The sequence below is a fragment of the Xenopus laevis genome, chromosome 5L (assembly GCF_017654675.1).
Source record: "Xenopus laevis strain J_2021 chromosome 5L, Xenopus_laevis_v10.1, whole genome shotgun sequence".
Taxonomy (NCBI): domain Eukaryota; kingdom Metazoa; phylum Chordata; class Amphibia; order Anura; family Pipidae; genus Xenopus; species Xenopus laevis.
The window spans coordinates 105,209,389-105,236,375 of NC_054379.1; the positions used below are offsets into that span (position 1 = coordinate 105,209,389).

General features: G+C 37.5%; 1 protein-coding gene and 1 long non-coding RNA gene across 6 annotated transcripts in view; one reads left to right on the forward strand and one right to left on the reverse strand.

Moving 5' to 3' along the window:
- Positions 1-26,987, reverse strand: part of ccdc150.L (coiled-coil domain containing 150 L homeolog) — a 54,081-nt gene that overhangs the window by 25,587 nt on the left and 1,507 nt on the right. For 4 of the 5 annotated variants that reach the window (XM_018263557.2, XM_018263556.2, XM_018263554.2 and 1 more), the window contains exons 3-16: positions 25,121-25,269; positions 23,282-23,502; positions 21,177-21,355; positions 19,348-19,416; positions 18,972-19,088; positions 18,753-18,882; positions 15,923-15,966; positions 15,689-15,781; positions 15,057-15,164; positions 14,767-14,891; positions 11,408-11,585; positions 9,709-9,777; positions 8,545-8,637; positions 4,495-4,578 (exon numbers count right to left, since the gene is read on the reverse strand). In XM_018263557.2, the coding sequence (XP_018119046.1) occupies positions 4,495-4,578; positions 8,545-8,637; positions 9,709-9,777; positions 11,408-11,585; positions 14,767-14,891; positions 15,057-15,164; positions 15,689-15,781; positions 15,923-15,966; positions 18,753-18,882; positions 18,972-19,088; positions 19,348-19,416; positions 21,177-21,355; positions 23,282-23,502; positions 25,121-25,269 (1,659 nt within the window). Of the gene's footprint in view, positions 1-4,494; positions 4,579-8,544; positions 8,638-9,708; positions 9,778-11,407; positions 11,586-14,766; positions 14,892-15,056; positions 15,165-15,688; positions 15,782-15,922; positions 15,967-18,752; positions 18,883-18,971; positions 19,089-19,347; positions 19,417-21,176; positions 21,356-23,281; positions 23,503-25,120; positions 25,270-26,987 lie in introns of those variants that run through there. The other variant, XM_018263558.2, reaches the window with a different exon arrangement.
- LOC121393769 lies at positions 19,447-25,612 on the forward strand. The gene is made up of 3 exons (XR_005961332.1): positions 19,447-19,855; positions 23,655-23,758; positions 25,190-25,612. It is a non-coding gene; the product is annotated as an uncharacterized LOC121393769 (long non-coding RNA).

Here is a 26,987-nt window from a genome sequence, read left to right on the forward strand (position 1 = left end):
AATTTGAAATTATTAATAGGGGTGCAATGAGGGCGTGACGGCAAAATGCATACAAAGGAAAGAGATCCTCTTTTGACATTGATACATTTTGTGCATAAAGCTACTAAAACAATGTCCTTCAGCTTGAATTTATTGCAATATATGGACAAACTATCACTATTTTGTCTAAGGGCCATGACACATGGTGCTACTTGTAGGCAGCTATTTGTTGTGGCTACAAAACACCAGAAAAGATCCTGCCATAGGCAATACTGAGAATTGTCTCTCTATTATGTGCTAGCAGATCCCTACTAGCAAGGAATTGGAAGAACTCTACCCTACACACAAAAAAAGAAATTTTGGAAGAGATACACTGGATACAGCTATATGAGAGTATTTTCACACAGCTCAAATGAAAGAAGCATAAGCAAGAGAGAAGAACAAAATAGACTATTAACTGGAAACCACAAGCACCCTCAGACTAGCTAGTGTTACCCAAAGTCAGCCCCCCCTATTCTATTCCCCATCTTCTCCCTCCTTCTTCAATTTTCCTACTATTTTTTGTAATAACTTGTAGAAAATGGCAAATAATCAATAAAAAAGCCAATATAAAGGAGCAGGTGATGTTAGAAAATGAGGGGGCTAAAGCCTAATGGGTGGAGCTCTTCGCTGATTGTAAAGAGTCCAGCAAATAAATTGTAGGAGTATACTTACACCTAATGTAAGTGAAGAGGAGGAGGCTAAGCTCCTGATGCAAATAGCTAGTTTGGGGATAATAATGATAATGGGGGGTTTTAATTACCCAAATGTTGACTGGAGCAACAGTACTGCTACTGTTAATGGGAGCAAGTTTATAAACATGTTGCATAACAATTTTATGGCACAGGTTGTTGAAGAGCAAACCAGAAAAATGCTATAATGTATCTAGTGATCTCTAATGACAATAGTTACCATAGTTGTGATAGTTACCATAATATCATCTCATTTAATATCTGGTGCAAAAAACAATTATACACTGGGGAAAGAAAAAACCTTGAATTTCAGAAAAGCTAATTTTAGGGCCTTAAGGGCTGCCCTTCAGAGCACAGATTAGGGCATTATATTTTCTACTAAAAACAAAGAACAACCTTTTATACTCGAACTAGAGGGCATTTGACCAGGATGAAAAGGCAGGGAAGCTCTTAGCCCGACTAGCCACCATCAGAGACACTCAAACGCTCATACCAAGAATTAGAGATACAAGAGATGACCTTGTCACTAGTCCCCAGGATATTTTAAACAGCTTTGCTAGTATCTACAAAAACCTGTAGTGCCTCGACTGTCATGGAATGTACTTATAGCTCCTATAACAGATGGAGGTCTTGCACTTCCACATCTTCACCACTACTTTTTGGCCAGCCAAATGCATCACATTCATAGCTGGTTCTACATTAGACAATACCTTCCCTACCCATTCGCAACTACGAGCCAAAGTCAGAGATCATCCTGTACAACTGTTTCGGTATTTACAACTTTCAGGCCCAATTTGGCTCTCTCAGTGTTGAATACAAAACACCCCCTAATAGAACTTATCCTCAGAGGTCCCCAAACCATAAAGCTAACATCTCGCCTCTATCGAGCCCTCCGTGACTCTTCTCCTACACCCTTTGCCAGAGCAAAATCCAAATGGCAGCTAATACTTCCAGCACTTGCTGATGAGGACTGGGAGGAAGTCACTGATACACTATACAGTGACCTCATCTCTATTAGAGATAAAATGATTCAATTCAAATTCGTCCATCAGATATAGTAAAACTTCAAAAGATGGGAGGCAGACCAGCAGCTGACTGTCCCAGGTGTCAATCACCAAACACCTCTTTCCTTCACCTGGCTTGGGAATGCCCTCCTATACAGTGCTACTAGAGAAACATAACTCAATACCTTGAAAATACTTTGGATTTTCCGAACTTGTGCACTCCAGAAATGTACCTTTTGGGGCTGATAGAGAGCCGATTCCCAATAACCAAAACCAGATCTCTAGCCAGAGTACTGTTGTTCTATTCCAAAAAGCTGATAGTTATGCATTGAATGGGAGGCACAGCAGCTGCAATTGCCCAATGGGTCAACTTGATTAAAATCCTTCCTGTGATTAGACTTACCTATGAAGGAAGGGGTTGTCCATCAAAATTTGACAAGATATGGTCCCCTTGGTGCCCTATTTCCAATCTTTGCCTTCCGGGTTGCTGGTTTACAACATTTATTATAGTCATGCAATTGAGGCCACTAACTAACCACCTAATTAATTAATTTTCAGTAACGAGATGTTAATATTCAGCACCTTGCAAATCAGGAGTATCTAGATCCTACAGTAGGACTATTTCATACTATAATGCATGTTTTTATTCCTATGCTATTCGACAGGACAGTATAGTGTACACCTTTCTCTCTTTCATGTCTATTGTTGTTGTTTAAAATGCAATAAAACAAAATAGAACCTTTAAAAAAAACAAAAAACAACAATGGTGGTCATTTAAAATGATATCAAATTGTTACTGTTCTCAATTTATTCCCTTAAGAAGACTTGATAAAGGGCCATGCGGCTTGAAACGTTGTTGCGTTTGTTCAGATGATAAAGCCATGAAGTTCCAATAAAGGCTTTTTTAAACAAATTCTCAAGACTGGTGCTGTCTACTGTGATTTTAGTAAATGTAGAAGCACCAAGAGACACCATTTGTGTATAGAAGTAAAGAAGTTAATAGGAATGAAGAGTAAGGCATTTAAAAACTACAAGTCTGTGGGGACAAAAGTTGCATTTAACGAAAATAAACACTATAATAAATGTTGTAAACCAGCAACCAGGAAGGCAAAGATTGGAAATGAGGAGTGCACTGCGGCAGACTAACCCCAAAAAGTTTTTTAAGTACATTAATAGTAAAAAGATGAGGGTTGAGAGTATGGTCCCTTTAAATAATGGTACCAGCATGTTTGAGATACTGATACAGAAAAGGCAAACATGCTAAATCAGTTCTTTTCTTCAGTGTATACAATAGAGGAGTCAGAGTTCACAGACCCACCTCATAGCTGCACTGTTGGATCAGCTCAATCTAGTCAGTGGCTGACTCTAGATATGGTTCATAAAGCTTTACTAAAGATTAATGTGAACAAGGCACCAGGGCCAGATGGAATACACCCTCAGGTTTTAAGAGAGATTAGTTCAGTTTTAGACCATCCTCTATTTCTGATTTTGTCAGACTCACTTTCATCTGTTATGGTATCTATGGATTGGAGGATAGTTGATGTAATTCTTATATTTAAAAAGGGATTACAATCTGAGCCTGGCCAAAGCATTTGATACAGTGCCGCAGAAACGACTGCTTTCTAAATGAAGGGCTGTTGGGCTTGAAGTCATTTGCACGTGGATAGGAAACTGGCTACATGATTGGGTACAGAGGGTTGTTGTTAACTGTACATTCTCTACTTGGAGTAATATTCTTAGTGGGGTCTCTCAGGGCTTTAACTTGTTCAATAATGACTATGGGGAAGGTATTGTAAGTAATGTATCAGTGTTTGCAGATGACACAAAAGCTCAATTAATTCCATCCAGGATGTGACATCCTTGCAGCAGGATCTTGACAAACTGGCAATCTGGGCTGCTAAGTGGCAGATGAGATTCAATGTTGATAATTTTGATTTTGATGATTTAAAGTCATGTACAAATCCATAATGGAAAAAAACATTGGAGTCCTTGTTGATGATAAACTTGGCTGTTGCAAGCAATGGCAGTCAGCAACATTAAGAGCAAACAGGGTCTTGAGCTGTATTAAAAGGGGCTTAGATTTGTGAGTGGAGGGGGATATCCATTCACTGTACAGAGCACTGGTAAGGCCCAATCTAGAATTTAATTTGCTATGGGGCCCAGTAACATCTTATTGCAACACAGTTTCAACTCACAAAATGCATTCTCTGACAATCTGTGAACCACTCCAGAGGGGGTTGAACACATTTTATAATTCCCTTTTTATAGAGCATTTATCATTTAATCATAGTGATATTTCAGTTTGGCAACTCAGATTTACTCTTCATAATATCATTGTATGTGTTGGCATTTCTAATGCTATAGACACAGGCTGTTTTCAGCAGCTATTGTCAGCCTGTGTGTCCATAGCCTAAAAGATACAATTAAATAAAACTTATATTTGTTATGCAGTCATACCTGTGGATAAAAATGGGTTGTCTCAAACACAAAGACGAATCTGTGCAGAATTAGACTAAAAAGCTCTTTAAAGATTTTGAATACAATTCATTTAAAGTGATACCAACACATTCTTATAAAAATCATAGGAACTTGTGAAATCAAGGTCATCTATGTCTGGAGAAAGGGACCAATGAACCTCAATCAAATTAATTCTTAACCCATGAGTTTTTACATAGCTCACCACTATTTACTAAAATATAGTTTATCTAAATACATCCACAAAAATGAGCATGTTATTAATTATTAACAAGAGAACATGACAGTATGTTATGGCCAGTTACCTGTAGTTTGCCTTTTTCATATGCCAGCTTATTTTTGCTGTCCATGAGTTCATGAAGTAACACCTCGACCTGACTCTGAGCATTCTGGAGATCAACAAAAAATAATTATGAATATCCATGAAGCAAAGGAGTGAGGAAGATACAGTCTGGTGTGTTCATAAAGTGGCAATATACAATTGCTTTCAGCATGAATACAGTAAATACAGTTGCATTTTGTTGTTGTCTTCATTAGTTGTTTGAAAATAAAAATAGGTGCTCTTAGAACAAGCAATTGCCAGGAGCCTACTTGCACACCTGGAAACAGCAGCAACTCTTTTTGTTTCTGAGACTTTGATGGTTGGACCACTACTGGTACAAGTAAAGAATTAACTATATGCTGCAAGTGACCAAAGATACCAAAACATGGTCTGAAAATTACTTATAGTGAAAACTGTGATGAATTCTTGTTTGTGCTTTTAAAGAGGAACTAAAGTCTAAAATAGAACAATGCTAGAAATGCTGTATTTTGTATACTAAAGATAAACTTACTGCAGCAGAAGCCTAATAAAACAAATTATTAATGCTTTCAAAGTTGGCTGCAGGGGGTCATCATCTTGTAACTTTGTTTACAATCTTTGCAAGACCAGGACCACCCACGCACATGCTCAGTGTGGTCTGGGCTTCTGTTGGGAGGTTAAGCTTAGGAATCGTCACAAATCAAACAATATCTGCCAGAAGCCGATACAGCAAGACTGATTAATAGAATATGCAGCCGATACAGCAAGACTGATTAATCAGAATATGCAGTCTGCACTGGGTCCTGTGTTGTAATTTAATCTAATGTCGATTTTATAGTTTTTGTATTGCTTAATACAAACTTTCCAGTTACCCTTAATAACTTAGTCACTTATGAGGGATTCAGAAGCCAATATGTTTAATAAAGAAGGTGTTAATAGATTTGGAACAATTAAAGGGAAATTTTATCCAGTACACTTTCTGTGGAAATGCAGTAGAAATGTTCCAGGAGGTAGTGGAACTAGAGCTAATGGAGCTGACAGGGACAATAAATACAATGGAATCTAAACGTAATTTAAATAAAAAAGTCCACAAGGGCCTCTCCCCACTAAAAGGTAGACTGATTGTGTCGGGAGTAGGCTCATTGAAAGAAAAATTGTCTGATTAATTAATTGATTTGTTCCTACAGCCCCTAGTGAGAAGACTAACCTCATATCTTAGAGACACAAAGCAAGTAATACAAATTTTTGGATAAATTTAAATGGGAATGTGATTACATTTGGGCAACGGCCGATGTAACAAGCCTCTATTCCTGTATTCCCCATACAAAAGATTTGTATATAGTGAATTATCACCTAGAAAGATATAGCAATTATGACACTGACACTAAACTGTAGTCAACTACAAGACACTAAACTGTTCATACTGGTTCTATCAAGTTTTTATTGGAGCACAATTTTTTTCAATTTGACTCAATCTACTACATCCATAAATGTTGTACCTCAATGGGTGCAAAATTCACACCCACCTATGCCAACCTGTACATGGGCTGGTGGGAGGAGGAGCACATATATGGAGGTAGTGGAGAGATTATGGGTGAGAGCATCATGTACAAATGGTACATAGATGATCTGATTTTTGTATGGAAAAGTGAAGGGCACGACTACATGAATTTTTTGGTTAAATAACAATGACCTAAATTTAAAATTCACGGGTAATTTTAGTGAAAAAGAAAAGGGATGGGCCACACTCAAATTGGCTAGCAACTACGGCATGTACCCATGTGGGGCGTCCTCCTGCATGACGTGTGCTCAAGTATATAAATCTAAATCATTTAACAGCACTAAAACAGGCAGAGAGTTTCAAATGAGACAATTTATAAATTGTAATGTGTCATTTGCAATGTACCTACTAATGTCTATGTCGTGTGACGTACAGTATGTAGGGTGTACAATTTGCCCCCTTAACAATCGAATGTGTGAACATATCAGCCAAATATCAGCACAGCGGTCTCAAGCCACTTTGCGCAATGTAACAGAGGCAATTTATCTATGCTTCATATTCAGGGAATAGATAGGATATCAAAATAGAGGTGGAGATAAACTAAATAAGTTATTACGGTCCGAAGTCAAATGGATTTTTAAACTCTGGAACTGGACGGATTGAACAGAAAATGGGACATTAGCTGTTACGTATAATAGTGAATATTTGGTATTAACAAATTTGAAAGGGGATTATTGTATATTAGTAAAATAAATTATAATGAATTATGACATTTTAGGATTAATATAGATTTTAAGGAGCTATTAATTAATTAATTAATTAATTGATAAAACTTTGACAAAATTCCGTTAAAAAAACCTGGATTATATTGTGAGTTATAGTTGCATGAGTGAAATTAATGTTCAGTAAAAGGATAGAATAGGTAGACAATCTTTTAACATTTTATCCACCTGGACCACATAGCGAGTTACATGTGGTTTCCTTTCTAATTTAATTAGAGGGAAATGTTGGACAATATTGTTGTTTACAGCCATGCTTTTTGAAACAATGTTGCAGTGAATCACAAATGCTGTGAAGCAGTACTGTTCCTGCAGGGTTAATAGTGAGAAGAAATATGTCAGCTGTGATGCTAGCTCCCAATTCTTTTTAATGTAGAGTTTTGTAAAACATACTTATGCCTATGAGTACGTATGAGATCACACGGGTTAGGAGGATTGTTCGGTAAATAAAGCTGCTTTTAAAATTCACAGCTGCCGATTGATTCGTGGAGTGCGTGCAAAATTGGAATTGCATTGATGGTGAGGTCTCTCCAAGCTGCGAGTGTTGCAGTAAATAAAATCTGCATATTGTAAATAGGTTTATGAAGGTGGCAGGGTTTGAGCGCATCCAAAGTAGTGGATTTTTTTACTTAATACAAAACTTAATTTGATCTTTGTCCCTGCCACTGGAGTTGGAAACATAAAAGGGGATGTAAAGGAAAAAATAAAATCCAATACGAATCTCTACACAGCCACTGACTGCTCTACAGAGAAACAAACAAAGCTACTTGAGTTAGGCATGGCTGGGAAGTAAGGTGGGGGGGGTTCCCCACTGCTGTTCAAAAGTATAATTGTGTTCCCTGCAGAGCAGCTAGGGACCATTTCCTATCCGCAGCAGTCAGAGCAAGTAAAACGAAGGGGGAATTTCACTGCATACAGTCAGGATTCTTATTTAATTAAAGTATATTGGAGATATGTTTATATTTCATTAAAGAAAGTAAAATTGGGAATTTATTTTTTTGGCTTTACATCCCCTCTAAATTTCTTGAAGCAAAGCATAAAAGCCAGATTTTGTGCTGTAACTTAGGAACTGAAGCAGGATGGCTGCTTGGCTGCTATAACAATCTTTTTAGATACCTATTTTTGCCAATGCAAATGTTGTCATAGGAACAATTACACCTGAAAAGTGGCCAAGAACCTAATTTAACATTAAGGGGCAGATGTATGAAGGGTCGAATATCGAGGGTTAATTAACCCTCGATATTCGACTAGGAATTGAAATCCTTCGACTTCGAATATCGAAGTCGAAGGATTTAGCGCAGAAAATTCCTTCGATCGAACAATTAAATCCTTTGAATCGAACGATTCGAAGGATTTTAATCCAACGATCGAAGGAATATCCTTCGATCAAAAAAACTTAGGCAAGCCTATGGGGACCTTCCCCATAGGCTAACATTGACTTTGGTAGCTTTTAGCTGCCGAAGTAGGGGGTCGAAGTTTTTTTTAAAGAGGCAGTACTTCGACTATCGAATGGTCGAATAGTCGAACGATTTATACTTCGAATCGTTCGATTCGTAGTCGAAGGTCGAAGTAGCCCATTCGATGGTCGAAGTAGCCCAAAAAACACTTCGAAATTCGAAGTTTTTTTAATTCGAATCCTTCACTCGAGCTTCATGAATCGGCCCCTAAATCTACAGGCAAAGTGAAATCTCAATCTATTTTTTTAACTTTTTGTTCTAATAATAGATATGACAGCTTTTATCCATAACGGGAACACCTGCAGAATATAAACTACCTGACTCTGCTCCAGTGTAGCCACACGATCCAGAAGTCTCCTGTTCTCTTGCTCCTGAGCTAGCAGTGTGCTTTGCACAGACTCCAATTCCAGCTGCAAATCAGATACATTTAAAGTTGCATCTCAGTAAAAAATAAAAAAAGGGACTATAGGCAAGAGTCAGTGGCAAGCAGTTAGACAGATAAGGTGCATTATCAAGATAAAGCACAGAAATTACTGAAAAAAATAGGTATGAAATTTACTGCATTTACAGTACAAAACCAATGAATCAATTGATCGTATTCATGTTTTTTGAGGTCCAAAAATTTTACACCCTGTTGGATTTGATAGGCTTGCAAGAACTAATACATTTGGCCCTTGCACATATTTTAGCTTATGCCACCATTGTGTGATGTTTTATATGCACACTCACTGCTCACCTGACAAGAAATAATGTAGGTTCTAACTGTAACAAGAAGATGTGGAAGTAAAGGACAAAGCTCTGTCCATTATATTTATACAAAACAGTGTTTTACATATGGCCTAATATTTTTAAAAAAGACCTGTAATGTTCAGGGGTGCTTATATAGGGGTGCTTATATAGACAAAAAACTTTTTACCGAACACATTTTAAAGCCCTCAGACAGCTGCCAGATAAGTGCTGTGAAATCCAGTGGTGGAGCTTAGAAGAAAGGGTGATAACCCTCTTTGATTGGCAGATGTGAAATAGTCTATGCACACGTGCCATTCAGAGAGGAGAGGAGTACCTAGGGCAGCACAGAATATAAATCTGAGTGCTGATGATTGCTCTTTAAGAAACAATGAGTTGAGGGTTATGGTTTATACAGAGGCAAGAGCATGCATTGTTGGTAAAACCAAAACAAGCTTCACACAGAAGCAACATTTACTAACTACAAAAAAAACAAGTGCAGCAGATATGGAGATTAGCCATGTTTTGTACTTGTGCATCTGTTAACTTTGCAGGATTGAGACACCTATACAACAACCTGAATATATATTAAATCAGCTCCACTTGCTGTCATGCTGTCATCAGCCGGATGCATCCCAACAAATCTAAAGCTTTTACCTTTGGATGCTGGGTTTAAAATGCTACACATACAGTAAGTGCCTATTTTTAGAGGATTGCTTCGGTGGTAATATTTTAATTAATTCCATAGACTTTACCTTTTTTTCAGCCAATTCAACCTCTAGATTTTGTTTCTTCTCTTTGAATTCATTTAGAGCTTTGCCCAGCTGCAGAAAGGAGGAAAGTCCGTGATAAAACAGACTAGAAATGGTGAAATCAATGCTATAGTGAATAATATACTCCTTCACAACTGAAAAGTGACTAGTCACCTAGAAGTTTCACAACCCTATAAAGGCATGAGGGTCCAGTCCTTGTATACAGGTCATGGAACTCAGAGGTGAGTTTTAATATCCTCATTTCTTGAAATGGAGGTTACATTATTATAATACGTAAGCGTCAGTGAATCGTGTGACCGAAATTACACTACTAAGCACCAATTATAACCGATTACAGGATATCCTTGGCTTTTGTTTATTATAAAGTAATACGAGGAACTGTCATTTGCTAGAAAAGGATCAGTATTAATGTACACACTTAGGGGTCGAATAATAAATTCAAATTTTTTTTGGTGTCAAAATTCACACATTTGAATTTGAATCCCCCAATTTGACCATGGAAACAGTTCTAATTCGAATATTCGAAACCTGCTGACATTTACAAGTCAACGGCAGTTTCTTTTTCAGACAGATTTTGTGTGAATTGCATATACTGCAGTGATTTGATCCCAGTAGATAAAAGTAGGTTGTGCACTCTATTGATTTGGTTATCTTTCCACAAAGTAAACATTGGGGTTGCATAACCGGATTATTGTGTATAGGTATAAGAATACTCTGAGCTTAGTCTGAGCTAACTGAAATTTCTGTAATATATCATGCCATGTGTATGAGGTATGTTTAAGTACTAAGCCAAATATTGGGAAAGTTTTCATTTGCTTTCTATCCAGCCATAAATAAGACTCAAATTGGTTGGGTGATCTAAAAGTGATTCAAACTCTACCCATCGATTCTCATTGTGAGGTAGATGTCGCTGCATTATAGTAATTGTAAGTTTGGTAGTCCTATAATATTATCAATATTCTTTTTTTTTTTTTTTAATCTTTTATTTTTCAAAAATAGATACAGTGACAGAGAATAACGTAATTATCTTTTCCAGTACAGAACATTGCAATTAGTTCACATCAGTATAACTCCATGTATCAATATTCTCTTTTTAATAGTACAGGTATGGGACTTGTTATCCAGAATTCTTGGACCTGGGGCTTTCCGGATAATGGATCTTTCTGTAATTTGGATCTTCATGCCTTAAATCTACTAGAAAATAATTTAAGCATGAAATAAACCCAATATGCTGGTTTTGGCTTCAATAAGGAATAATTATATCTTAGTTTGGATCAAGTACAAGGAATTGTTTTAATATCTCAGAAAAAAAGGAAATCGTTTTTCAAAATTTGGATTATTTGGATAAAATGGAGTCTATGGGAGACGGCCTTTCTGTAATTTGGGACTTTCTGGATAATAGATTTCTCTGGATAACGGATCCCATACCTGTTCTGCAAGTATGAAAATGGTAAAGTGTACCAAAACAGCTCTATATGTAACTAGAGAAAAAAAAAGTCTGTGCTTTGAAAAGTGGATTCAGACTCTATTAGAGCCCCAAGTTGCTGCATTACACACAACGCATTATATTAATTTGTGCAATCAGGTGAGTGTTTACACATGCAGTTTCTCAGTTAACCAATATCTAATAGACGCTATCATTACAACAAATCACAGCTTGAGACAGTAGACTGTTCCATACCTTATTTTGTAGTGAATCTCTCTCATTCTCTAAAATGACTTTTTCTTTCAAGGATGACTCCAGGTCACCCCTCAAACGCGCAATAGTTGAGTCCTGCAAGTCCCTCTGTGTGGCTGTTTTCTGTTCTGTATGTATTGCCTTCTTCTGGCATGTTGTGTGCTCAGCACGAAGCACTTCCCTGAATGACAATTGTGTTAAAGTAGTTAATAATTAATAGCACAATGGAGATATGTAAAATGGCAAGTTTTTACTGTTTTTGGAACTAAAGATCAACATTTCAACATAAGATGGGCACTTATATCAGTGTCATTCTGTCTTAAATTATCCATTGGGGCACATTTATTAACATTGGAGACAAGCATCATGTTTTCTAACTTGTAGGTTCAAATAAAATTGCTGATTAGTTGCTACAGGCATCATCACTGGTGAAGTTTTTCTCCAATATTAATAAATACCCCCTTAGCGTGGTGGGCAATTGGATTAGGACAACATAGCGAGTCTGAATGACTTCTTCTGAAGATATAAAAAGTAATAAAAACTGCTAAAGAACACTCTTTTCATCGTTTTGCCACAGATAGCTTAGGAAGTCTGATTTGTGCTTTTAACAGAATTAAAAGGGGTTAAAGGACCAGTAACATCAAAAAATTAAATTGTTTTAAAGTAATAAAAATATAATGCAGTGTTGCCCTGCACTAGTAAAACTGCTGTATTTGCTTCAGAACCACTACTATTGTTTATATAAGCTGCTGCTGTATAGCCATGGGGGCAGCTATTCAAAGGAGAAAAGGCTCAAGTTAAACAGCAGAAAGCAGATAAGCTCTGTAGAACATAATGCTATCTGTTATCCATTAGTTATCCTGTGCCATATAGCCGTTTTTCAATTTCCGCCATTGCTACTCAGCAGCTTGTTTATATGAACTATAGTAGTGTTTCTGAAGCAGACCCACCAGTTTTACCAGTGCAGGGCAACACTACATGATATTTTCATTACTTTAAAACACCTTTAGTTTTTGGTGTTACTGTTCCTTTAACAACTTTTCAATACCTGTTAATTAAAAGTTTTCAATGGTTTTAAGGGTTGTTTGTAAATATAATGGAGAATGTTATTCACTTATCCCTTTCTGCTCTGCATGCCAGCTCTCTTCAAGTCAAGACACAGTTTCCTAAAATGCCTGTTAAAGGGGTTGTTCACCTTCAATGTACAAATCTTATGAAACCACTAACAATGCTCTCAATGTGTTAGAACAACCATTTTCCATAACAAAAAGTAAAAATGCCATTGTAAAAGCTAATTTTTATACCTATTAACTCAGTCCTTCTCCTGTCTCTCTGACCAGTTTTCTGAAGTGATGGGAGTGGCCTATTTTGAACCTGACACACCAAGAACTTCCTATATGATGACATCATCATGCCCAGGCTTTGCCCTTACTTGTTTCCTATTGGATGTTGATACTGCCCTCCTCCTAGTAATTTATTGGGTGCTTGTGAACTGTAACCAGTCACATAATTTGAATGGTCATTGGTTGATTATTCAATTGTAATGGCAGAGGTTAACAGACGCAGCATATAAACTAACCTGCCTTGTAACAAACAATCACACAACCATGCAGACAAATACTGCAGAAAAGGAAGGAGCAACATTGTTTGGCAACCTTTGGCATTAAGCATAATGTCAGTTTTTTACAAAATTGCAACAAAACCACCACTGACTTGCTTAGAAACGTATGTAACTTACACATCTAGCAGGGACAGTAGGGCTGCCACCTCACCCTTTTAAAACCAAACACATATGAAATCCACAGGCTGCATGGCTAATTATCAACTCATTTAGATGCTGCAGACTGAACTGATTTCTGTGCAGCCATGTATCATGCATCTAAATGAATTGCTAATTAGCCATGCAGGCTGTGGATTTCATATGTGTTTGGTTTTAAAAGGGTGAGGTGGCAGCCCTAAGTGACAGGCAGAGCAGTGATGAGGGCAGGTACGTTTTTTGAACATTTTGTGCGCTCTCCCAGGGGGGGGGGGGGCGCTAATTTACCTAGGAAAACGATACCTTTTTAAGTGTTCCACTTCTGGAACAAGATTTAGAGCTCTAAATACCAAAAAATGAAAAAGTTATATTTTTCATGATATAGGGATCTATACCAGAAAAATATTTTACCTTTTTTATGAGGTAAATACACAAAATAATACATGGACCCCACCCCCAAAAAATAATAATAATATATTTCTGGAAAGTACAAGTGTCATCTCCCATAGTAGCCATTATAATCCATTAATTCAAATTTTTAAAAATGATTTATTTTTCCTGTGTAATAATAAAACAGTAGCTTGTACTTGATCCCAACTAAAATATAATTAATACTTATTGGAAGCAAAACCAGCCTATTAGCTTTATTTAGAGTTTACACCATTTTCTAGTACTAAGATCCAAATTACAGAAAAATCTGCTATCCGGAAGACCCCAGGTCGCAAGCATTCTGTATAACAGATGCCATACCTGTACCTTGTACTTGATCCCAACTAAGATATAATTAATACTTATTGGAAGCAAAACCAGCCTATTGGGTTTATTTAATGTTTACATGATTTTCTAGTAGACTTAAGGTATGAAGATCCAAATTATGGAAAGATCCATTATCCAGAAAACTCCAGGTCCCAAGCACCTTGATCCCCCCATCTGCACAGTTGAAGTCTCTGCAGCACACAGCCCACACTCCCCCTCCCTCTCAAAAACAGTTTCTTTTCAGTACCTGAATGCTGCTCAAATTCCCCAGCACAGCCAGCACAGGAAGCAGTGGCAGATTGACAGCAGACATAGCCAATAGGAGTTAAGTTAGCTGCCAGTACAATGTGTGATGTCATATAAGGAAGAGGAAGTGAACACTGTAGTGTTTTTAGGGGTCAGTGACCCCCTCCCAGCACAGGGTCTGTGTGGAACTGAAGGATTAGTACAGGGACACTTCTGAGGTGAATATCTCTTGAACTGTACTTTTTCTGTTAACTATTTCTATGGAAAAGTTTGTTCTATTCATGTGAACTGTTAGATTTGTCAATTTGTTACAAAGGTGAACAACCCCTTTAATCAGATAGCTTTTGCTACATTTTTTCAATAGTCAGAACTAACAATGCAAATAATAGCTAGGAACAGTCCTGATTTCAATAGCTCATTATGTATAAGTTATTTAACGGTTTAGTTTTTCAATTCATTAATTTTATATTTAACTTTACATCCCCTTTACATTCATATTTTAATTAATGGAAGAGCACTACAAAATAAAACCACTATAAAAAGGGGTTTCATATAGATGTACTGACATGGACACATTGTAGTGCATTTAAGACAAGAGACATACAATTCTCTCTCAAGTTGGGTCCTGTGAGTTTGCAGGTCCTGAATCTCTGCTGTCAGGGCTTCTTTGGCAGCAGTCAGCATCATCTCCTGTTCCTGTATTTTGAGTGTAAAAGTCTCCTGTTGTGCCTGTACAGAGACCAGAAGAGACACTGCTGGGTTAAAAAAAGAGATCGGTATAGATAGGTATTATTTAGAAGTGCTAGAAGTATAAGAGCAGGATTTAGTAAACAGAGATGTTATGCTGTTCATTAAAAGTTGAATTAATACTCCTTTCTAGGGTGGTATAATAACCTTGATTTCCTGCTTGTGTGTGGCCAGAAGCTGGACATTCTTTGCTGTAAGTTTCTGGACAGCAGTTGTGAGTTCTGAGCACTGAATTTCCAGCTGTTGGTTCAAAGACTGTTTAAAAGACAGAGAAAATCCCCTTAGTGCAAAACAGGCTACATATAGGCAGTAAATATTAATATGTATAGCACAGAAGGTATATCAAAACTCAGACTTTGTTACAAACATACCATTGCTGATGTGTGCATGTACTGCTCCGCAATAGAGATAATAAATTGTGAGTTCAATTTCAAAACAATTGTGCTCATCTGTATAGCCAGATGCCAAAGCTCAACTTCTAGCCAATGGAAGGAAGAAACAGCTCAGTTGTCATTAACATAACCAATCTATATTCTACATTAACTTATTGATGCAGACACATACTGAATACCAAACTCCTTAATTCTACACTAAAGTTATTACATTTAACCCAATATTCTTGGTTATCTGTTATTGTGCTTCATCAAAACCTTGATTTATTTTTTGAACACAAGACCCCAAACCATGGTCTGTATAACAAATCATTCTCTCATGCAATATTAAGTGTAAAACCATGGAAATGTATTTATTTATTTTTAAAAAAAGCATTTTGCCAGTACCTGAACTTTTTCCGCTGCTTCCCGTAGAGCCACAGAATCAGCTTGTATTACTTTAAGCTCAGTCTGCTGTGCATCACAACATTTCTGCTTGCTCTTACAAAAAGAAAATCATACAGCATGTACTTAATCACAAATAACACATTTCACAGACTGAAATGAATACTATTGTAGGACTACCACAAAAGAAAACAATTCCCCAAAGTTTCTATTATTATAGAATTTCAGTTGTTTTACCTTGACTTCCTCATGCAGCCGACTGATGACAGAGTTTCCTTCTTCTGCAGAAAGAAAATAACATCACAATTACAATCACAATCATTTTACTTATCAAGGGTGAATATAGAAACTGCTACTGGAACATTTCAATTATTTGCAATATATTATTGTCACCCTAGGGCTATAAAGTGTCGAGTCACTATGGAGTATTTTTTCCACATTTGGTCACCCAATTGGGGTGTCAGAACTGACTGACTGACATAAAGGCCAGTATTGAAGGCATTGTGTAATGTAAAATGAAATCCAGGTAAATAGATAGACTGTGAAAAACAGAAAATGTTTTCAATACAGTTATTTAGCCAAAAATGTAATGTATAAAGGCTGCAGTGACTGGATGTCTAATATAATAGAACACAACTTCTTGCTTTTCAGCTCTCTTATTGGTTACCAGTTATAACCATTTGCTCTTGAATACAATATGCAGGCTAAGGATCAAAAGCAAACTCACTGAACAGTTATGTCCCATGTGGCTCCCCATAAAGTTGCTGAATAACTAAGTTAGAGCAGGAAGTTGTGATCTGACTACCCGCTCACTCGTACATTTTTAACTAACTAACTATATTATATATATAAAAAAAAAAATATTTTGCACAGCCTATCTATTTATCCAGATCTTTACACTGAACGGTTCATTTAAGATCTTATGGGGGCCCTGGTTTAGGCTGTTTTTTTTGAGCAATAAGATTCTGGATCAGTCAACAATAGCCAACCATGCATGACCAGGTTAAAGGAACAGTAACATCAAAAAATTTAATTGTTTTAAAGTAATACAAATATAATGCAGTGTTGCCCTGCACTGGTAAAACTGCTGTGTTTGCATCAGAAACACTACTATTGTTTATATAAATAAGTTGCTGTGTAGCAATATGGGCAGCCATTCAAAGGAGAAAAGGCTCAGGTTACACAGCAGATAAGCTCTGTAGAACATAATGGTGGTATCTATTATCCACTATTTAACCTGTGCCATATAGCCTTTTTTTAATGGCCGCCATTGCTACACAGCAGCTTGTTTATATGAACTATACTAGTGTTTCTGAAGCAAACACATCAGTTTTATCAGTGCGGGGCAACAGTACATGATATTTTCATTACTTTAATTTTTGGTGTTACTGTTCCTTTAAGTGCATAACAAGGCATCCATAATATCAACACATTCATTGTATCATAACAATTCAATCAGTTGTAGAACATAAAACCAGTACAAAAAAAAAGAATATAAAAAGTAATAGTAATGAGTTCCCTGCAAGCAAGAGATTTTTAACATCAAAGCAGTAACGAAACATATGGTTTCAGTAGCAGAAGTTCCTGTTTACTGGAATATGAAAATTGAACACACACACATTATAAAGCATAAAATATTGGTCGGTGGAGGCAGGTGAAACTAATTTATATGGCTGTAGGAATCATTTTGCTAAATAAGAACATATGGGAATTGGCAATGCTTAGTTGAAAAATATTAAAATTCTATCTCAATTTAGATACTTTCACCTCACCTAGATTGGATATACAAACTTCCCAACCCAAATTTGAAACAGTACTCTGGTCCTCATCATTGACTAAACCCTCGTCCTACTACAAACAAACCCCCCCACACACACCTTTCCAAAAAGCATATAGCAAATGGCAGACAGACATCCCAGACCTCACTAAGGAGGACTGGACTAGTTAATAAAGTTTAAGTGGCTACAACAATTTTATCTTACCCCTTTATGACTCAAATATGCAAAATGCCACAGATGTGGGACAGAAGGGGGGAATTTACTACATATGGCCTGGTCTTGTCCTCCATTAGCCAAATTTTGGACTGAGGTTCTGAATCTCCTAGATGACAAACTAGAATTCCCAAAGGTACTAACACCACAAGTGTGTATACTAGGAATCCTAGATGACCGCATAACTACTAATCATGCCAGAACCAGATACAGAACCCTCCTATACTATGCCAGGAAAATAATTGTGATGACGTGGATGGGTCCCAAACCTCCCACATTGCAAACCTGGATTACATTTATAAATCAAAACCTGCCTCTCTTTGAGCTCACTTTGTTAGGCTCACAAAACAAATTTGACAATATATGGAGCCCATGGTGAGAGGCAGGGAGTGTGGCTTCCTTACGTTAAGCACAATCTATAAAAGGTGTGCCATGAGATCCTAAGAGATTTATATAATCACTGGTTACTTGCTGAATTTCTCATGTATGAATGAATATTTACTCAATGTTTAAAGAGGCTAAAGTATCAGCCAAATCATTGAAAGAAACATCAATCCAATGTTAATCATTTTTGTCATGAAACTGTATTACTTTAATGGCATGGTTTTGTCATATGTTATATGTATTTTAAAACAAAAAAAAAAAACTTTACCCTTAAAAAAAAATATTAAAATCAAATCAATTTCAAAATGATTTCCTTTCTCTTTAATAATCAAAAGTATCTTGTCCTTGCTTCAAATTTTGAATATATTCATATTGGTAGCAAAACAATTGTAGATGGATTACTTATTCTTTGAATGTATTAAGTATACTTAAAGTTTGGTGATTCAATGTATATAAAACATCTGTTTTCCTGGAGACTCCCATTTCCAACCATTCTGTATAATAGATGCCATATCTTTAATAGAATATATTTCCATGAGGCATAAGGTACCCACTGATTCCACATTGTCGTCTTACCCATTTGATGATCACTTGAATACTTTTGACATACACAGTAGCATACATAGCTGCACAATGGCATATGCACTGTTCAATGAATGATACAGATACATACTGCACAACTGTATACCCACCTAAGTCAGCCTGGAGCTGCATTTTTAATTGTTCCAGTTTGACTATTTTCTCCTCCTGCTGCTGAAGTCTTTCTCTCACTTCTTGCCCATCATTGCGCAATTGCTGACAGTCCTGCTGAAGCTCTTGCACCTGCCATACCATCACACATACAAAACACATTAGTGCTGCAACAGGAGTATAACTACAACTACTCAGTTATAACACACTATTGCATTCACCTGAGCTCTTTCATCTTCTACCACTTGCTTCATGTCATGCACATTTTTCAGCATAACTGCCTGTTCCTCCTCTAATAAAGACCGTAAAGCAATTTCATGGGAAAGCTGCTCCTGTAACTAAAAAAAAAACATTGGATAGAATAAAAGACAATAAAATAAATTAGAACTAAAATAGTGTGTTTCCATACTGAGAGTTACTATTTCTGTAAAATGTATTTATTTTTATTTTCTTTAAAATGTTATTTTCTTTAATTACAGATATATATATATATATATATATATATATATATATATATATATATATATATATATATATATATATATATATATATATATTTATTTATTTATTTATTTATTTTTTTTTTCAATGTTTTACCTCCCTCAGTCTTTGGTTCATACGAAGTTTTGTAGCTTTCATCTCCTCGGCAGCTATTGCCACATCAGTCTGAGGATTGGAATCAAACAGAATAATGTTAACTACAGATGGAAAGAAAAAGGGTAAATGAAAGAGACTGAACAGATTTATCTTAATTTTCCTTATGTGAGCTGTCTGTGCGACTTTCCTGGTAAAAGCCATGCTGACAAATACATGGAAACTGCTTTCACATATTATGTTGTTTCTGTGCATTCTAAAGTTTTCTCATGTACACAAATGATCTATGCTGCCTAGCCAGGATAAATTGCCTGAGTCAGGGATTAGGGAGCACTTTGCAGCAGGAAAAATTACATCTTACTAGAACTGTTGATATGGCAGTTCCTGTTATTGAAATGCATATCTTGTTTTTTTTAACAAATATTTTTTATTGAAGATTTTTTTGACATACAAAAGAAAAGCAAACAATCCCGAACACAAGAGGCACATTTGAAGTACAGGTTACATTCAGGTAATCAAGTTTAACCTCCTACACTACAGCATATGTTATAAAATGACAGTACATGTTATACTTAGTTCCATCCTTACTTGTACCTTTTTATATCAGTCTTGAATTGTGTGCCTTTAATAAACTGCTTTAACCTCAAACTGCTGTCATTCTCATCAATGGATTAGTGAAATTCAGGAGAGCAAAAATTAAAAGAACAAAGGGAAAGTACTACTTATTGCACATATATAGCCAAGTATACCTATGCTGCTGGAAGATGTTAATCTACCCAAACTGACCAAATCTTTTCAAACTTATTGGGGCATCCACGTTAATAAAAGTTGATTCTGTATAACGGGAGGCTTTGGTTAATTAGATCCAGTCATTGGAGGGGTGTCGGCGTGAGGCTAGACTTCCACTGTTTGGCTATCAATCTTTTTGCCTGTATGAACAGAAAGGTTAACAGATGCTTTTCTGCTGTAGAGGGGGCATTATCCCCAATTTGGTTTAGGAGGATGGCTAGTGGGTCCATTGGTATGATAAGGGCTACGGTGTGACTTATTTCTGCTGCTACCTCACCCCAGTAGTTCTGGATATGAGGACACTGCCATACCATATGGATAAAATTGGCAGGAATAAATCCACACTTAGGGCAGAGGTCTGGAACACTGTTGTGTATCTTATGCAACCTATGAGGGGTCAGGTAAATCCGGTGCAAGAATCAAAATTGTATCATCCTATCTTTGACACTTATTAAAGGAGTACTTCTGTATCGATATTCGGTATGTCTGTTAACCATTTCTCCCTCAGTTTCGGCAACGGGTCTTTATTTATTCTAAGAAGGATATTGTAGAAAGTGGGTAAGTGTTTTTCTAGGGTGGAGCGGTGTAATGTACATTTCAATTGATTAGGGGCAGTGTTTATCACTGCAAGACCAAACTGAGTTTGAATGGCGTGTCTCAGTTTTAGGTACCTGAAAAACATATGTGGGAGAGTGAATTTCTCCTGCAGGGCTGTGAAAGATAGAAGTTTACCTTGAACTATGACATCGCCTATGTACTTAATTCCCCAGGAGGCCCACACCCTAGGGTCCTGGACACTTCTCAGCTGGGGGAGATTGGGGTTAAACCACAGTGGCATATATTTGGAGCATTGACTATGATTCTCAGGGAATCGGCGACAAGCCATTCTCCAAGAGAGAACAGTCTCCATCTATACTCACTTTTTAAATGTATTTACACCACAATTAGTTGTGCACAAAGGCGTCAAAATATGTGTGCGTGAGCACAAGCTTATGACTTAGCGGTAATGTTGCTACACAAAAGCTATATCAAACAATCTCCACCTTGGTCGCTGTTGCAATCTCCAGAGCAGCACTCAGCCTCTCTTTTGCTGCCTCTTCTCTCTCCCGCTTCTCAGTCTCACTGCTTAGTCTTTGCCGTAGCCTCATGATTTGCAACTGTGCATCTCTTATCTCTAGAGAATACTCCTCCTGAACCTCATTCAGTCGCTGTTCAAGCTCAGCTAAAGAAAATAACACTCAAGTCTACATTCACCATTATATATTTAATGTACTGTGTAATCTTACATGCATTCTTTCCTACTGCCGAGTAATGGTTGTTATCTGCCAAAACATGTCCCCCAAATATGCAAACACATAAAAGGCATGGAGTTTTAATATAATCCTCTTTTTAGTAATGCTGACAAAATACCTCAGCTCTATATCCTTAAAATTAAAGGAACAGTTCGGTGTAAAAATAAAAACTGGGAATATAGAAAGGCTGTGCAAAAAAAATGTTTCCAATATAGTTAGCCAAAAATGTAATGTATAAAGGCTGGAGTGACTGGATGTCTAACATAACAGAACATAACCCAACTTCCTTCTTTTCAGCTCTCTTGGTTTACACTGACTGGTTACCAGGCAGTAACCAATCAGTGTCTTGAGGGGGGGGGGGCACATGGGTCATATCTGTTGCTTTTGAATCTGAGCTGCAAACTGAGGATCAATTGCAAACTCACTGAACAGATATGTCCCATGTGGCCCCCCTTCAAGTCGCTGACTAGCTCAGAGTTAGAGAGCTGAAAAGCAGGAAGTAGTGTTATGGCTATTATCTTAGACATCCAGTCACTCCAGCCTTTATATATTACATTTTTGCCTAACTAACTATATTAGAAACATGTTTTATTTTGCACAGCCTATTTATTTACCCAGTTTTTATTTTCACACTGAACTGTTCCTTTAAGGGAGACCACATGGGACATAACTGTTCAGTGAGTGTGCAATTGATCCTCAGCATTCAGCTCAGATTCAAAAGCAACAGATATGACCCATGTGCGCCCCCTCAATTCACTGATTGGTCACTGTCTGCAAAGCAGGAAGTAGAGTTCTGGCTATTATGTTAGACATTTGTTAACTCCAGCCTTTATACATTACATTTTTGGCTAACTAACTATATTGGAAACATTTTTTATTTTGCACAGACTGAACTGTTCCTTTAAGGGAGACCACATGGGACATAACTGTTCAGTGAGTGTGCAATTGATCCTCAGCATTCAGCTCAGATTCAAAAGCAACAGATATGACCCATGTGCGCCCCCTCAATTCACTGATTGGTCACTGTCTGCAAAGCAGGAAGTAGAGTTCTGGCTATTATGTTAGACATTTGTTAACTCCAGCCTTTATACATTACATTTTTGGCTAACTAACTATATTGGAAACATTTTTTATTTTGCACAGACTATTTACCCAGTTTTTATTTTTATACTGAACAATTCATTTAAGCATGTCATTATAACATATACACTATGAGCCATAACAAGTATCCATACAGATGATGCATAATGTACCCCCTGTTGTAAAATGTGAGTATATTTTATTTCACCACAGAGTTCAATAGCCTGTATAAAGGGGATATATCCCCATACTTTACAATGGGAAGTACATCAATCTACACTAAGAGTTCATTGATCTCAGAAGGAAATGGCTGATCTAAAAGACCCCCATTTCCTTTCAATTTATTGAATTGCATTTTGTGGATTCAGCTTTTGATATCAGCATCCCTGGTTAAAGGTTTGATCTGAACAGCTTATCAAAATCAGTTCTACATGTGATTTGAGACAAACATGAGAAAGTTAATTCTGGTTTTGGATTAAGGATGGATGGACAGACAGACATTATGCAGTGAGATTATCTTTGCACTTGTCTACATCTCAAGGACCAAACATGAACTAGCTTAAATCTACCTGTCTGTCCTGTTTAGCTCAAGAAATAACAAAAGCAACACATTTTTCATGATTATAGAAATAGGCAAAAAGTAAGTTCAGGACAAGTTCTTTTATTAAACTTATGAACAAGGGGGAATACTGCCCCTTAAAAAGACAAACTTTTATACCCTTTTGAAAAATTATAACTGATCTTTTTCTGGTGTCGGAAAACAAATACACACGTACCTGTGTGCCTTGGACTCAGTTTCATTTCAGTCTGCATTCGAAAGACACTGAGCTTTAGTGTCTGCATTACGCTTTCAATATGGCACATTCGATTTACCAGATTTTCACAGTTCTTCCACAATGTATCACAGTCCCCGGTGAATGCTAACCTTGCTTTCAGAGGACTGACTGGTCGCATGATATCAGCAGGTTTTTTATTTTCAAGGTCTTTACAATCAAATCTGCAACCAATAATATATACTATGTTGGTGAGGTGAAATGTAGAAACTAGTTTATTTTGTTTAAGCTTTTTCTGTCACAATATGTATTTTTCTGCTATGTACCCTGAAAGCATTCCAGTAACATTCATCCCTTTCCTTCTGTTTTCTTTTAGAGTAAATAGAGCAGCACTGCTTAGAGTTGGGGACCACTACAGAACACAGAACATAAGGATCATTACAAGTTAACGCGTAGGAATGACAGTAAATAGGATGTCCTGTGAGTAGCCCCTAAGATCAATGACAGAAGGATGATTTGTTGCTGTAGAAAACACAGTTATCACCAGCGCCGATTCTGGGGCTGCTGCCGCCTGAGGCAGCAGCCCAGATGCCGCCCCCCTCCTCTCCCGCTCTGCTCTTAAAAATTAGCGTCGGAGCGGGTTTCAGGGAGCAGTATCGCTAGTGCATTTAGCGCAATAGCGCTCTTTGCACTAGCGGAGCCAAATTTCCGGGTTAAAACCCGGAAGTTCGGCTCTTAAAGTTACAAGAGGCGGCTTTTTGCCGCCCCTTGTAACTGGCTGCGCGCTGCCGCCTGAGGCAAGGGTTTCACCTTGCCTCATGACAGAAGCGGCCCTGGTTATCACCCAAAAAGGACACCATTCATTTTGTCATCCCGTCGGTTTTTTGCCATTTTAAATACACTCACTTCTGACCATTTGTTAAGGGTAATGGCAAACAGGGAGCCCTTTATCGTCTGCACAGAGCCCAGATTTCCTGTGGGAGGGATTAGCATCCTATTTCTCATGACCTTAAAGGAGAATTCAACCCTAAACTTAAAAAAAACCCTACCCCCTACCCTACATAAACCCCCTCCCTCCTCCCCCCAGCCTAAGTGTTACCCGGGCAAATGCCCCTAACGTTTTACTTACCCCTCGGTGCAGATTCATGCATCGGAGTTCACCGGGGCCATCTTCAGCCGCTTCGGTAATCTTCGGAATGAGACCAACGGAATGAGACCAACACCTCGGCAATTTTCGTGAGTTTCGTTGCATGCTCCAACTGCGCATGCACCGACATGCCAGTCTCATTCCGAAGATTACCGAAGCAGCTCAAGATGGTGGCCGTGAACTCCAATGCCTGAATCTGCACCGAGGGGTAAATAAAATGTTAGGGGCATTTGCCCGGGGTAACACTTAGGCTGGGGGGGAGGAGGGAGGGGGGACTGTGTAGCGTAGGGAGGCTGGGGTTTTTTAAGTTTAGGGTTTAATTCTCTGTTAAGACTGCATTCATTAACTTAGCTCACCTTGCAAAACTATAATTGCAGTCAATAGGGATGTGTTGGAACTGTGCTGTAAGCCAAATGACTATTGGAGAAAACCCCATATCAGCACAGATCTTGGAATTCTATTTTGCTACTTTGTGTAATTACACTGCTGGCTCCTACAACAGGTTTATTTGGGATCAATGAGCTAGTTACTGAAAAGCAATAGGTATATGTTTTCCTCATATTAATGTGTCCTATAAAAATGAGGGGAAATTCACTTTTAAATAAACTATAAGTATGTTACAGATTAACCATTTCTAAGCAACTTTTAGAATGCTACTGTCTAAACCATACTTTAATTATAAATCATATACTGACCTCTCACTGCTAACGCCAAGAGCTCTCAAGTCACTAATTAATGATTCTGTCTGCTCTTCTGCCACACAGATTCTCTGCTGCAGCACAGAGAATGTCTCAGGGGCTGTAGGGTGGATATTGAGTGGGGAGATCACCGGTCGATCCATCATCTGTCAAGAGAAACACACAAAGCAGTCACAAAAGTGCAAGCATTTACAGTGTACAATGGGCCTGAAAACAATCCCTGTTTAAAACATTAGATGTGCAGAGTGCACAATTGTTTGCATTACTAGTGTTTTCTATTTTTGTTTGCTTTCCTGTCAACCCTACAATTTTAGCTATTTGCACTTCCATACAGTGCTCTTTACTAGGACACCTTAAGGGGGCTTATCACCAGTCATAGGCATCATAATTTTGATTGTATGACATACCACCCAACTTTCATAAACCAGTTGCTGGATAAATGATGTGCATCACAGTTTAAATGTCCTGTTGCTCAAGGAGACATCATATGGGTACCTTAAATTCAAATAAGTGTTTGAGATGTCATCAACCTCAGGCTCACCTCGTACATTGTCTTTGGCTTTGTCCTAATATCTGCTGAAAAAAAGGCGCAGGTTACATAGCATGTAACAGATAAGCCCTGTCCAATACAATGGTGTTTTATCTGTTACGTGCTATGTACCCTGCTTGGCTACACAGCAGCTTATTTATATAAACTATAGTAGTCTTTCGGAACAAAACACACAGCTTTTACCAGTGCAGAGCAAAAGTACATTATATTTTAATTACTTTGATACACTTTTAATTTTTGGGGTTACTGTTCCTTTAAAAGCAGAGGAGTTGGGAGTCGGAGGTACCATAAACTGAGGAGTTGGAGTCATAGGATTCAAGTACTGACTCCACAGCCCTGGTCGTCCTGGCTACCTAGGTCTGCCATAACTAGCATTTTCTCATACATCTCTGTTTGAAACAGTGGCAGGCAGATAGGGGTGTTTTTGTTTTTTTCAAATGTGTTTTTATTGAGTTTTAACTGTCCCACAAACAAACAAAAATAAAATACAGATGCAAATTAACACAGTTTTCTATGACAGTCAGCATATAAATTCAGATGTTTCGTTCCGCCTGTATGACATCGTATTTTTAATACAATCTCTATATATCTCTTATGTCCAACATCTTGACTGTCTCTATATTTTATGTTACAAAGATCTGTGTTGAGTAACTACAGTTAACAATAAAGTAACAATTTCCCCTCTATTTACACTACTGTCTTTCTTGATCATGAGTCAGCCTGAGGTAGCAGGCCTGGTAGATGTTCGGAGAGCCACAGGGACCAAATCTTATCAAACTTTTTTGGGCAACCTCTACTCAAGTATGTAAGCCGATACATAGGAACGGAGGCATTCACCATTTCCACCCACTGTTTCCTTTTTGGGGGTTGTTTCGATTTCCAATTGAGAGCAATAAGTCTCTTTGCTTGAATTAGAAGGTAACATATTAATGCTCTTTCCGCTGGGTTAGGGGCGGTTTCCTCTACCTGGTTCAGTAATAAAATTAGTGGATCAAGTGGGATTATGAGAGCCATTATTTGACTTATTTCGGTAGCCACTTTTCCCCAAAATTTCTGTATGTGCCGACAACTCCATACCATGTGGATGTAATCCACTGGAGTGTGACCACATTCTGGACAGATGTCTGGGATGTCGGAATTTATAAAATGTAACCTGTGTGGTGTTAGATAGGATCTATGCAAGTATCTAAATTGTATCATTTTACATAGGGGTGTTTTTACTGCCAATGAGGACTCTGCTTTATGACTGTACAGAGTTGTTCTAGCCACCCAACCCTTTTTTTATTAAGGTCTGGCAGGTGGAATATTTCACAT